The 12,497-nt window shown below is 57.3% G+C and overlaps 1 protein-coding gene across 1 annotated transcript in view; it reads left to right on the forward strand.

Annotated features, from left to right (window-relative positions):
• LOC131209134 (dendritic arbor reduction protein 1) overlaps window positions 1-10,685 on the forward strand; it is a 64,137-nt gene extending 53,452 nt beyond the window's left edge. Inside the window, exons 3-4 of the mRNA XM_058202128.1 lie at window positions 2,828-3,634; window positions 8,962-10,685. Of these exons, the coding sequence (XP_058058111.1) occupies window positions 2,860-3,634; window positions 8,962-10,685 (2,499 nt within the window). The 5' untranslated portion in view covers window positions 2,828-2,859. The remainder of the gene's footprint in view (window positions 1-2,827; window positions 3,635-8,961) is intronic.
• Window positions 10,686-12,497: the final 1,812 nt, after the last annotated feature.

Here is a 12,497-nt window from a genome sequence, read left to right on the forward strand (position 1 = left end):
CCACCCCCACCCACTCGGCCGGCCGGCTGGCCGGCCAGTGTGTTACATAACGCCGCGGAAAGTTCGTGAATGGGCCACCTTCCGAAAGGATAACCGGTGGCCGGTGACAGGACTGCGCATGGTCGGTCTGCCTTCGTGTTGGCCTGACGGGTGGTGGTCCGGGTTAAACGTCGGGTCCTTGGCCTCCAAACTCCTCCCGCTTTTCATCCAGCTGTGGGGCGGGCAATGGAAAATTTCCTCAAAATTGCGTTAAAACTTTCACAACACCCAGGGCCCGGGCCCTACGGTCTGGCCGCACCCCGTGGTAAAGGTCAACAACATTTTTTTTTTCACATATTTTTTCTGAGGCTAGAAAATTAATTTAAATGAGCAAGGAGCATCGCAAGGACCTGGATTGATCGGTGGTTTCATTTGAATGTTAAGCACCCGTTTTCGGTGTACCAACAGCAACAGTTGTGGCGCTTTAAAGTGCTCCAACAGGAGTTCCTTAAAGTCCGTACCGGATAGCGGCTGAGTGGCTGACCATCGATCGCCCGACGGGAACGGCACACCCTGTTCTTTCACGCCATTCCTTCGACGCGAGCGACTTCACAGGTCCTGCAGCTTCAAGCAGCGCGCTCCGTAGATCGGATAAGCTAATCTGTTCCGTAGCCTCATCTTTGAACCGATCGCGCACCTTGCCGGTCCCTCCGGGGTGTTGGTCCCACTGGCCCAACCCAACGGAGCGCGGCACCGAGCGCGAGAAGGGATCAATCTGTAAATCTTATCTTAATCTTCGGGTCGAAAATCTCATCCATAATTCCCGGGCCTAGGCCCGCCGTCGGCTGGCGTGGTTCACCTCACGCACTCTGTCACCTATTATTAAACAATAACAGGAAGAGGCTCCCCCCACCGCCCCGCACACACACGCCCATTGCAACGAGGGAGTTCAAGAATTCAAGAAGAGAGCTCGAGTCGCGACATGTTGATGATTTCATTTGGCGGACGACTCCAAGCCGGGCACGCGATTCCTTCTTCGGTCACACTTTCTACGCCTTCATCTTCGCCTTCCCCTTCTGCTTCTTGTTCTTTAATCTGGCCGCCAGGGGCCAGCGGAAACGGGGGCTCACGGGACACCTCTTCAGGGACGGCATTCTTCGCCTATCACCCAAAACCCGGAGCCACGCCACGGCCCTGGCCTTCCAGCCTTCCACTGCTCCGGCGGTGACTCCGGAGCTGACCGATAAAAAAGAATAGGAGAACGATGTAGAACAACCTAGGGTTCCGACCTGGTCCACCTTCCATCATCAATGCCAGCAGCCAGCGGGCAACAGTAGAGCGGCTCTGGCTGAATAAAATCTATAAATTTAATACGTTTATTTTGACACTTCTATGGCGCGTTCTCTATTGCTGTCCGTGGTTCCTTTGTGGTTCTCCTCGGGTTCCTTGTATCGCCCGCTCTCTCTCTCTCGCACACTCGTTCACCTCTTCGCCATTCGTTTGTTTTTTGTTCAATTTTCGGTTATTCCTTTTTATTTCTTCCCTTTTCCCCGATGGAACTGGACCTCTCACGTCGGAGGTCTATCCAGGGTCTCCTTCAGCGTCGACGCAGGGGCCCAATAAGTCCCTGGGCCACTCGACATTTTATGTTTATTGTATGAAACATATTCTTAACCTTCTATAAATTGTCCCCCGCCCGATCGTCCCGAGGCCTCGCCGTATGATCTCTGGAGGAGGTGTCCCATCGCACCACCCCAACGGCTTCACCCGGGTTTGCCGACGGCAATCGGCGGCTCGCGAGCTCGTGATTTGCGTTTTGACATCCCAGCCCAACATCACGATCGTCACCAGCGGGCTGCAAGCGCTGCGGTGTTGGAAAGCGATTCAATCGAATGACATTTCCAATTCTTGGCCCAACACTTGGACCAACTCTCACTCTGGGGCTCACTGGGGTCACTGGGTCCGCAAGAATCTGTTTTATCTGTTTCAACGAGGACACCAGGGGGCGAAAACACAGCGAGAGAGAGAGAGAGAGAGAGCGAGCCGCGTTGACAGCCGGAATGGTGATTTAGAAAACATAACCCATCCGCCGCACGCCGGGACCGCCGGGACGGAACGTCGCTGTGTTGGCACAGATTAACAGGCCCTGTGCCCCGCACCGCCCGCACCCAATTCCCGGCCACACCACAATTTACTGTACTCACTTAAGACCCCTTCCCGTCCCGGCTGTGCTGTTGATAATTTTGTGTCATAAATGACAGATGCGTGCGCGACAAGTCTGACAAGTCTCGCGCTCCAGTCTCTCTCTTCGAATGGCCCGGGGACCCCCCTTAAATGGAGAAAACAAATGCTGTGCTTCCTTATCGGCCCGAGGGGCGTCGGGTAATGGGCCCCGGGGCATCCATTTACGGCGTGGCGGGGCCCCATTTCGGAATCATGACATTCCTGCCCAACCCGGGCCCGATCGAATGGCATCGGCGCGGCCAGTTGCCTCGCAGACGGAGGGGCCGTGGCCACGTCCGAATTAGTTACGCACCGTGTCACGGTGTCAATTGTTTAATGACAGTTAATTAATTAATTTTCCCCCCCCCCGTCCCCTGAGGGCCCTCCGGGGCGCGAGCGCCCTCGCTGCGATCTATTCTAGTCGCGACTTCGGCCGGAATCAATTTACTCGCCGGAGAGTTCTTGACCGGCCGGCCGGGTTGAGTGGCTTGTTGTTATGCAGAATGTTTTTCGTGGGGGAATCGGCAATTTTCAATGGACACTGATCACAATCACATCGATCACATCGGTCCCGGCAGAGTTCCTTTCATTCATACGATTCCGATTCCGATTCTTTCTCCGGTAGGTGGCGTTGCCCCTGGACCACCAGCAGCTGCCATGATCATGGAAGGGCTAGAAACGTTGGTTGCGCCACCGCATCACACATTCCTGCTGACCGAGTCGGCAGCCGCCGCGCACTTCAACGTGCTGAGCTTCGACACGTGCGGTCTGTTCAAGACCGGCACCACCACCACCTCGCTCGGGCTGAACAACAACAGCACGGCGACCCCGAACAACAACCACCACCACCACCTGTACCACCCGTACCACCACCACCAGGCGGCCGGTACGACGTCCTTGTCGCACCACCACCACCACCAGCATCACCACTCGACTGCTCAGCAGCAGCAGCAGCAGCAACATCAACATCAACACAGCTCATCCGCCAGCTCGTCGATTGTGGCGTCCTCGTCCGCCTCGTCGTCGTCATCGTCCGCGGCGGCTTCCTCCGCCGCCAACGCGACCGCCATCACGACCCACACGACCGCGACGACGAGTGTGACTGCATCGCACCAGCCCCAGCATCAACAACACCAGTCGCAGCACCCTCATCAGCAGCAACAACAGCAGCAGCAGCACCATCATCACCATCATCATCATCCGCACCTGAGTCTGCTGAGCACCGGTGGCTGCACCGCTGGGAACGGTAGTGCTTCCGGTTCCACCGTTGGCGGCCATCATCACCCGGGCGGCGAGTCGGCCGGCGAAGGTGACCACTCGCAGTCGCAGACCGACGCACAGACCGGCGATCTCAACACCCCCGTGACCACCTCCGGTGACATACCGTCGTTCTTCGGTCCGTCGACCGTCGTCGAACCGCCACCGATTACCGGTAAGTGTCCGACTCCTTCCCCCTCAAAGCGAGAAATATTCACCCATTTCGCCAGTTAAAAGTTCTCCAGCTGTTGGACTCCTAACTCGAGCGGACCAAAACTCAGGTGTTGCCGCAGGGGTAGGGGCAGGGGTTATAAATGGCCACCAGGCGTGAGGTGTCCAGATCCCGAACCGGCCACTCCATTAACACCCTGTGTGGGCTCGCCTCATTAACAGCCCAAGATTAATCGGCCGGCGTTTTATACAAATGTCTGCCGAACTACCGAAAACCGCGTGGCCACTAGCCGGCTCTCGCTGGAAGGCCTCCCGATGGAAAGAGAATTAATCGTGCGCACCGTTTAACTCGCTCCACCGTGTGCCTTCTGGGAGGGTAGGGCGCAACAGGGCAGCGCTTCTAATCCGCCGATCACGAGCCGCGTTCCGTATGCGCGAGCTCCTCCTCAGGACCGGGACCCGGACTACTACTGCCGGTCAATCGATAAATAATAATCCGCCGGAAACGAAATCAACTGCCACCGACCTGGATGCGGTTCTGGATGTGGTACTGCCCATAGAGAGGGAGAGAGAGAGAATGAGAGGGTCACATAAATCAGCATTATGTCGGATCATTACGGGAGCCGCCGAGCGGGCGAGATAGTACACCACCAGCAGGACTGCTGGAACGGGCCCGGAAAAGCGGGCCAACAACCACTTGGAAAGCTCTCGACGGGCCCACGAGTGGCAGTCAATCAAAAGTCCCTCGCTCTCTAATGTCCGGTCATGTTGTCGGGGGAAGGAGTGTGTAATGGAATTGTGCGAAATTATCATCGCCTCGGTTCGGCCGCGCGGATCCCGACGGCAGGCAGCGGCGCACAGTGCAACAAGTATGATCCGATACCGGACACTCTGCTCTCGTTCGATTTGGGCCAGTGTCTTCAAAGGTATCGCTCGCTGCACTCCACGACTTTATTCTTTGTTGGTTTACGCAGCTTTTGACACTTTTCGAATTAAATTTTACATCCGAAATGGCGTTGGACCTTGGACTTACAACTAACAGTAGCGAAACGAAGCGGGCACACCGTGCGCAATGATTTGGCACCGCAGTTCGAGCGGATTGCAACGCGATGGGACTACTTTCTGTGGCCCAAATATCTGACTAGCCACTGGAACTACTGGACCAAGCCAGGCGGCCACAACTTTGTACGGCCATCGACTTATGCCATGAAAATGGATGGGTTTCTTGAACCGCTAGCTAGCTGGCCACGCTGGCCGGCTCCTGCTTTAGATTAGCCATGTGTCAGAAGGTCCTTCAAGCAGTGTCTTTCAGAACTGTCGAAGCCTTCGCCAGCCGCCAGTAATTGGGGCTGTGGGGCTCCAGAAAATCAATAACCACTTGAGTCGCGCTTTGTCAACCATTTTGATCGACGCTCGCCGTTAGGAGAGGAGGTGTAGAATTAATGAGCAGCCGAGTTCGGGCAGCGATCAGTCTGCAGCCCAGAAGTGCTCCACCCGGCGCGGTATCTTGATGTTTGAAGTGGTTGAGCTTGTTAGAGAGCGACCCGGGGTGCTACTGCACCCCGGGGCTATTAATGGAGGCTCCAGCAAGATCCAGCTACTAGCGCTCCGCTGGGTGACAACTCATTACTCATCTGGCCAATCGAGAGGCTCGGCTCGGCCTCCCGAACGGGGAACCGGCCCACGGGGCTCCGTGCGGTGTGCGACAAACTGTCAAATTCTGACTCACCGACCATCGATCAGTTTTGCGCCCGAAATCGGCGGCCGTAGAGGTGCCAGGGTGCCATTGCCACCATTGCCAAGGCCCCCGGGAAGATTATCAATCTCGGGAACGTCTCGGGAACGTCTCGGGACCGGGGACGGGTCCCGTCGGGAAACAATCCTGGAATTACCGGGAACCGAGAACCCAACAAGAGCGACACCGGAAAAAGGTGCGTTCGCTTATGACAACGTCGTCGTCGTCGACGATGATGATGGAGTTTTCGATCTCTCTCTCTCTCTCTCTCGGTTGTAGCACGAAACAACGACCTCCAGTCCGCGGGGCGTATCGGGCATTTCTGATCGGGAGGACGGAGCCTTGCCGCCGCGGTGGGACTCTGCGGGACTTGCGTTGCCACAACACCGCCACAAAGTATTCCAGGTCCACGAATCCAGGCAGAGGCCGGAAGAGATATCAAACTGAGTGAGGCGAGGCCCAAGAACAACAGCAACAACAACAAAAGAACCAGAACAAGAAAGGACAAAACACAGAAAAGCCCCAAGTAACAGGCAAGATGAATGGCAACAACTGCGACAACAAAAAGCAACAAGCGCGGGCCCGTCGGAGGACAACGGACCTGGGCGAGTCGGGCGAAGGAAACGGGTTTACGGAAACCGAAAAGCAACACAGCACTCAACAACGGGCGACGGGCACTAGACTCGGGACCTCTCGAAACTCCTTCGCAAAACCTGTTCTGAGAGAGGGCGCGTGCGCGGGTTCAGGCTTTTCGGAGGTTGGCTCTCGAGTATGGCACGCGTGAAGAGTGTGTGGCCTGCGCCATCCCGAAGATGACGGATGAGCCCTCGGCGGAAGGAACCAATCATGGGCTGATGGCCGCACATCTCGTCAGGACTCCAGTTCCAGGGTCCAGGTCTCCCAAATCTCTCCACGTCCGGTCCGGCCAATTGAAGCCCTTCAGGCGACCACAACCCTGTCGGTCTTCAGATTGGCGCTTATCAGCCGTAATTCGCCTTTTCCTGCCTGAATCAGGCCGGGCGAGTGAATTTGCAAGCCTCAGAGGCCCCGAAGAGTACCTCACTCGGGGATAGTACCCTGCGTTAATACGTTCTACGATTAATTACCAGAGCGCGGGGACGAAGACGTGTGGCTCGCGGCACTCGCGCACAATTGGAATGTCCTATGGCCGCCGAAACAACCACTTAGCGCGACGCAGCCGCAGAGAGGCACCGTGCTTTAAATGTGCTGCTCGAGAGCTCCACAACAACCACAACAACAACCACGACAACAACGACGACGACTTCACTCTGCTTAAAAATACCACCTCGTCGAGGGCGCGCTCTCGAGACACCAACGAATTCCAGGTCGGGCGGGCGCGCGCGCGACATGCGATGCTGCGAATATGGAAACCGGGGCCATTTGCGGCGGGAGCCTCGCTCAACCCCCCCTCCCCCCGGTCGGTCGCGATCCCCACGGTCTCGTTCATCAGCATAATTTATGAATTAATTCTCGCGCGCTCGCGGTCTCCCTCGGAGCCACTTCGCATCGAGCGAGCGAGGCGGTGTGTTGCGGTGCTTTCTAATTCTTAATCTTCGGAACCCGGGCACGGAACACACCGCCCAGGTCGCGTTCCAGCCGCCAGCCGCGCGTCGGCCTATTAATAGGGATGCCTCGTTTTTCATAAGCATAACTCATCCACGGCACGGCACAAGTCAATCCCGACCCGACCCGGCCATTAACGCGCCATTCGGGCCGCGTTCTGGAACTCCAGACGCGCGCCGACCGATGGGGGGGAGGTGATGTTCGCCTCTGACACGACCCCGGACGGACTTTAATCGTTCCCCCAAACCCTTCCCAACGCTAAGACGCCGCCTGCCGGCTCGATCGGATGTGACACTAATTCCGAGATCCTTTCCGATCGAGAAAAAAAAACCCAACATGGATTCGAATCAAATGTTTGACACGTTCGGCCCGAGGTCGGACAGGGTGGAGGGTGATCGACAAGTTGTCGATGTGGATGGTAACCGCCGGCCCACCCGCCCCACCCCTCGCCAATCAGCATTTCCGGCCCGCCGTCGGTGGGGTGCGTTAAATCGACATCATCATCAAAATATTGACTTACGAGCCCTCACGCGGGGCGGGAAATTGATGTGGTTCCCGCGGGGCCGAACGATCACTCGGCTGCCAGCCCGCCCGCCCGCTGTGCATCGCCTCGACGATCGATCGGATCTCCTGTCCCTCCCCTGTTCAGGTCAGCCCCTTCGCGAGCGGGCGAAGGCGAAGTATCGAAAACATAAATTACGCTATCAGCATAAATTAAGCGTCACACCATGCTCCACTCTCCACTCACGAAAGGAGCCTCCTAGATGCCGGGAAATCTGGCCCCGGGGTCCGCACCGAAGGCTTACCCTCGATTTTGGGTACGCTGGCTGGCTGGCGCGCCAACTCCAGATCGAGTTATGGGCTTCCATGTCGGACGGATCCGAAGGATCACCACGATCGACACGCTGTTTCGGTGCAGCACGAGAGAGCGAGAGGGCTAAGATTTATGGATTGTTTGCCGGCCAAAACACCCAGCACCGTCCGGTGAGGCACCGCGGTCCAAGATTCGGTCGATCGGTTCAACTGCCCAACCTGCCAAAAAAAAGGCGCCATATTCAACAAAAACTTCCAGCTGGCGTCGAAAGACCGCCAACTTCTTCGTCGAACGAGGGACCGAAGGAGAGAGGGAAAAAGAGATAGAGAGAGAGAGAAGGAGAGAAATTGGCAACCGTCAAAACTAATTAGAACTTTCCCGCTTTAATTAGCAATTTCGGTTGATTTATAACAATACCGGTAGCCCCAACGGACACTTTTGGGTGCTAGTTTGGGGCCGCCGCCGCCGCCGCCGTGTTCGGTCGTAAAATTATCTCCCCTCGCTGGTCGTTCGAGAGGCGGAGAGAGGGAAAGAGGGGCTCAAGCCGGACGGACGGTAGCGCGTTAAAAGGCTTGATCAAAGAGTGGTTTTTAAGTGGATATCGCGCACCGCCTCGGGAACCGCAAGCGCAACCCTTTTCGCATATTACCGAGAAAATTGCACAAAGTGTAGAAGTTGCAAACACACTCCTGAGATCACCGCGCGATCACCTGCGATCAAGGTGAAGCTGACGGGCAATCGAATTCTTCGTTTTCACGGACGTTTAGTGTCCGACGTCAAATAACAAAGTCTGGCAGGACTTGAACAGAATCTCTGACTGCGTTTTGAGGAATAAAGGCCCGAAACGTGTCCAGAGCTGTTCGATTGGCCAACTGGAACTCCTATCAGATGTAGACCCTTATCGGGGAGTTACTTTGTCTCAATTAAAACTTCAAATCTTGAACCGAGGATCGGGCAACTCTTGGGAAAAAGCGGGAAGACTAAGCGGCCGTTCCACCGACAGAGGGGGGGAAGAAACCATTAACAAGGCCACACACTCGAAACAGGGGCCGAGACTGGCCAGGCTGACCTGGTTCGGCGTAGCCCACCCCAGGTGCCCCGCCCGGTGGGATATGTTTCGCGAATCCATTCTTTTTTCCCGCCCCGTTTTATTCCGAACCCCTTCTCAAGTAACGTTCATTGCGTCTCTCCGCCACAGGATCGATCGAATCGGACGATCTCTCGCTGGAGCCGCAGACCGTCTCCAGCCCGTGTGTGAGCCTCTGCAGCCCGACGAAGCAGGAGCGCACCACCCCGCAATCGATCGCCAACGAGGAAGAGGCTAGCAACACCAGCAGTACCAACACGATGTATCCATCCTCCGGCTCGCAGCAGCAGCAGCAGCAACACCAACAGTCGCTCCACGGACAAATCCGGGTCGCCGGGTTGGCCAGCGTCACGGGTGGTGCCGACATGCAGCACGGCGACGGTGGGGTGCAGTCGTCGGCGGCGGATGTTTCGCTCGAGAACAAGATCTCCTACCGTGGCGTCTTTACGACGACCGGTGCCAGCCCCGGCATGGGGCTGCAGCCGTCCGCGGGTCAGATGTCACCGCCGAATGGTGGCGGTGGCGGTGGTCTGGGACCAGCCAGCTGGAGTCTCCCGAGCCCGGACAAGGGTCTGTTCCAGGCGCCGATGTTTGGCCTGCTCGGACCACAGGCCACCGGCAGTGCGGCGCCATCGGCGGGCGTTTCGGCCGGCTCGCCACCGCTCACCAGTCTCACCGGACAGCATCACGCGCAGCACTCGGGCCAGCAGCACCACTACAGCTCGCTGACGAGCGCCGGGGACGAGCGAGGACACGGCTCCGTCCACGGCCACGCCGGCTCGGCGGAACTGCTCGGTCTCAACATGGACTGCGCCAGCCTGCTGCTGAAGCAACCGCCCAGCTACAACAGTTGCGTCGGAACGCTCGATATGCAGTCGCAGGACATGCTGGCGTACGGTCGGGGTGGGGCCACCGGTGCACTCGGCATGGGCCAGAAGTACCAGTGGCTGGACTCGCCCGTCGATCCGTACGCCGGGAGTCCCCAGCACGGTTCGGTGGTCCTGCCGGGGCCATCGTCCACGCCGCTCTCGGTTGGTCCGATCATTCCGAAGCAGGAACCGTACTCCGCGTCGAACCCGTGCACGTCGGACTCGAGCCAGCTCGGAGGGCTGACGCCGGCGCAGGCCGCTCAGCAGGCGCAGTACGCGGTGCAGCTGGCCGAGTACAACCAGGCCACGAGCAAGGGGCACGAGATCCTGTCGCAGGTGTACCAGCAGAGCACGATGCCGCTGAAGCTGGTGCCGGTCAAGCCGCGCAAGTACCCGAACCGGCCGAGCAAAACGCCCGTCCACGAGCGGCCGTACGCGTGCCCGGTGGAGAACTGCGACCGGCGGTTCTCGCGCTCGGACGAGCTCACCCGGCACATCCGCATCCACACCGGCCAGAAGCCGTTCCAGTGCCGGATCTGTATGCGCTCGTTCAGCCGCTCCGACCACCTGACGACGCACATCCGCACGCACACCGGCGAGAAGCCGTTCTCGTGTGACATCTGTGGCCGCAAGTTTGCCCGCTCGGACGAGAAGAAGCGCCACGCCAAGGTGCACCTCAAGCAGCGCATCAAGAAGGAGAAGAACACCGGCGGTGGGGCCAATTCCGGACACCAGCACGCGCACCAGCAGCAGCAGCAGCAACAGCAGCAACATCAACAGCAGCACCCGCAGCATCAGCATCACCCGCAGCAACAGCAGCAGCAGCAACACCACCATCAACAGCAACAGCACGGTCACCACGGTGGCCATCCGGGGCTGCATCCGCATCACCTGCTGACGCACGAGGACCTGGCCGGCATCCCGATCGTATCGTCGTCCTCCAACCCGGCGACCAGCAGCTTGTAGACCGAGCTTTCGTCGATCGATATTATGCGATTGAATGATCCCCAGATCGAGCTAGTCCACGACGACCCTTTCATGGGCTACATCAACGAAGAGAGCCCCACCGCCGTGGCGCGATCCCCGCCACTCACCGTAGACGACAAGCCGGAGCAGGATGAGCAGGAACCGGGCCCGACCCGCGTGGTGGACGACGACGAGCTGAGCGTGGTGGACGTTGGTGAGAACAGCCCGCGGGAAGCTCCGGAAGGACCGCGTGCCACCGGCACCACCAGCCCCGCGCAACCCCTTGTGATCGTTTTACTGGTGGAGTGAAGTCCCGCCGTTTCGTATACGACCGACAGCGCCAGCCGCTGTTACACGCTCTTCACCACGTCACGCCAACAAGTCGGCGGACGCACAGCTAGCCGAAAAGGAAAACCTCACCATCATCGCACCGCTCACAACGGAGGAGATTCCGATCAGAGAGACCAGAGACATTCATAGCTCGCTCAATACCGTTTGACGAAATAGAACCAGGAGCACAAAGAAACCACCCACTCTTATAACGCTCAAATTCATATCCCGGAGTTCCGAAGATCCGGAGAGTCCGGCAGTTCAAGATCCCGATGTTCACGCACCCGATTCACGTTTAGAACGTTCTCTTCTGCACTTCAGCGCACACTTTATGTCTGTTCCACATTTTCGCAAACCGCACAGCAACTCTTGGATGTGTGCACCACCGATTTTGCCCCCTTTTTTGCGTGTCTCTCTGTGATGTTTGCGTGTTGGTAACTTTCGATGTCCGATCTCGTTTCTTCGCCCGTGTTCGGTGTGTCCGATTTTATTTTCTTCCCCCGTCCGGGAGATCCGGGGGCTGAGGCCCGCAGAACAACCGGCAACGTCCGCGGCGTACGGTACCTAAGCTGCCCAAAACAAAAACAAACAAAAAACAGTAACAAAAAGTCCTTGCTCTTCACTATTTAATCCCTTTATCCCTTAGAACACTGTGATCTCATTGTTTCGTAAGAGCAGCAACATGGGCGCCTTCTGCGATCGCCCATAGAAGAAAGCCCAGCGCGCGCGAAAGGTACCGTAAGCCGTAAGGCCGTGTTGGTGGTTGTTGTCGAAGCCCTCGCCCGTGATGAACGTCTTAAGCCAAACTCCGCTCAAAGCAGCCTGGGTAAGCCCCGTTGCCTAGCTATCACACATCCGCGACGAAATCGTTAGTGTAGGAAGATCATTTTTGATGCTGTAAAAGGACGAACGTATCTCTGCGGCTGTCGCCTGACAGGGCCCCGGAATCGTAAGACGATTTCGAGGAGCCCTGGAACCGACCCGAGAGATCCGAGTGGGGGCTCCCCTTTTAGTGTTATCGTAGTAATTAGATGTACTCCCAGTGTAGGTTAAGCAGAGAGCGTTGGCAGTGTAGTTAGGATGCATTTTTCTAAAAGAAAACACGACCGGTTGGTTGATGAAACGAAAAAACCCTTCGTTCCTTTCGTAGCCTGTGTGAGGTCTTCGAGGCTGTTGGCCCTTGGTGTACCCTAATACCCTTTGTCTCATACAGTGTTTTTGCTAACCGGAAGTAATCGGCTAACGTCCCGCAGCAGCATAACATGATGTCAGCACCGACACTGATCTGTACAGACCTGTGGTTGAAGGCTGAGATGTGTAAAGGCCCGAACCGCTAAGCCCGAGTGCGCTGCCATATTAAGATATCGTAGACCCCCGGCCCAAGATTGCGACCCGATCGCCTACGGTGGTTGTTCCAGGAGGCGTAATTCCGCTTGCGCACACCACCGGACTGTGTACAGTTGGCCAGGTTTTTGGGGGGGG

This window comes from Anopheles bellator, chromosome 2, assembly GCF_943735745.2.
Source record: "Anopheles bellator chromosome 2, idAnoBellAS_SP24_06.2, whole genome shotgun sequence".
Classification (NCBI taxonomy): Eukaryota; Metazoa; Arthropoda; class Insecta; order Diptera; family Culicidae; genus Anopheles; species Anopheles bellator.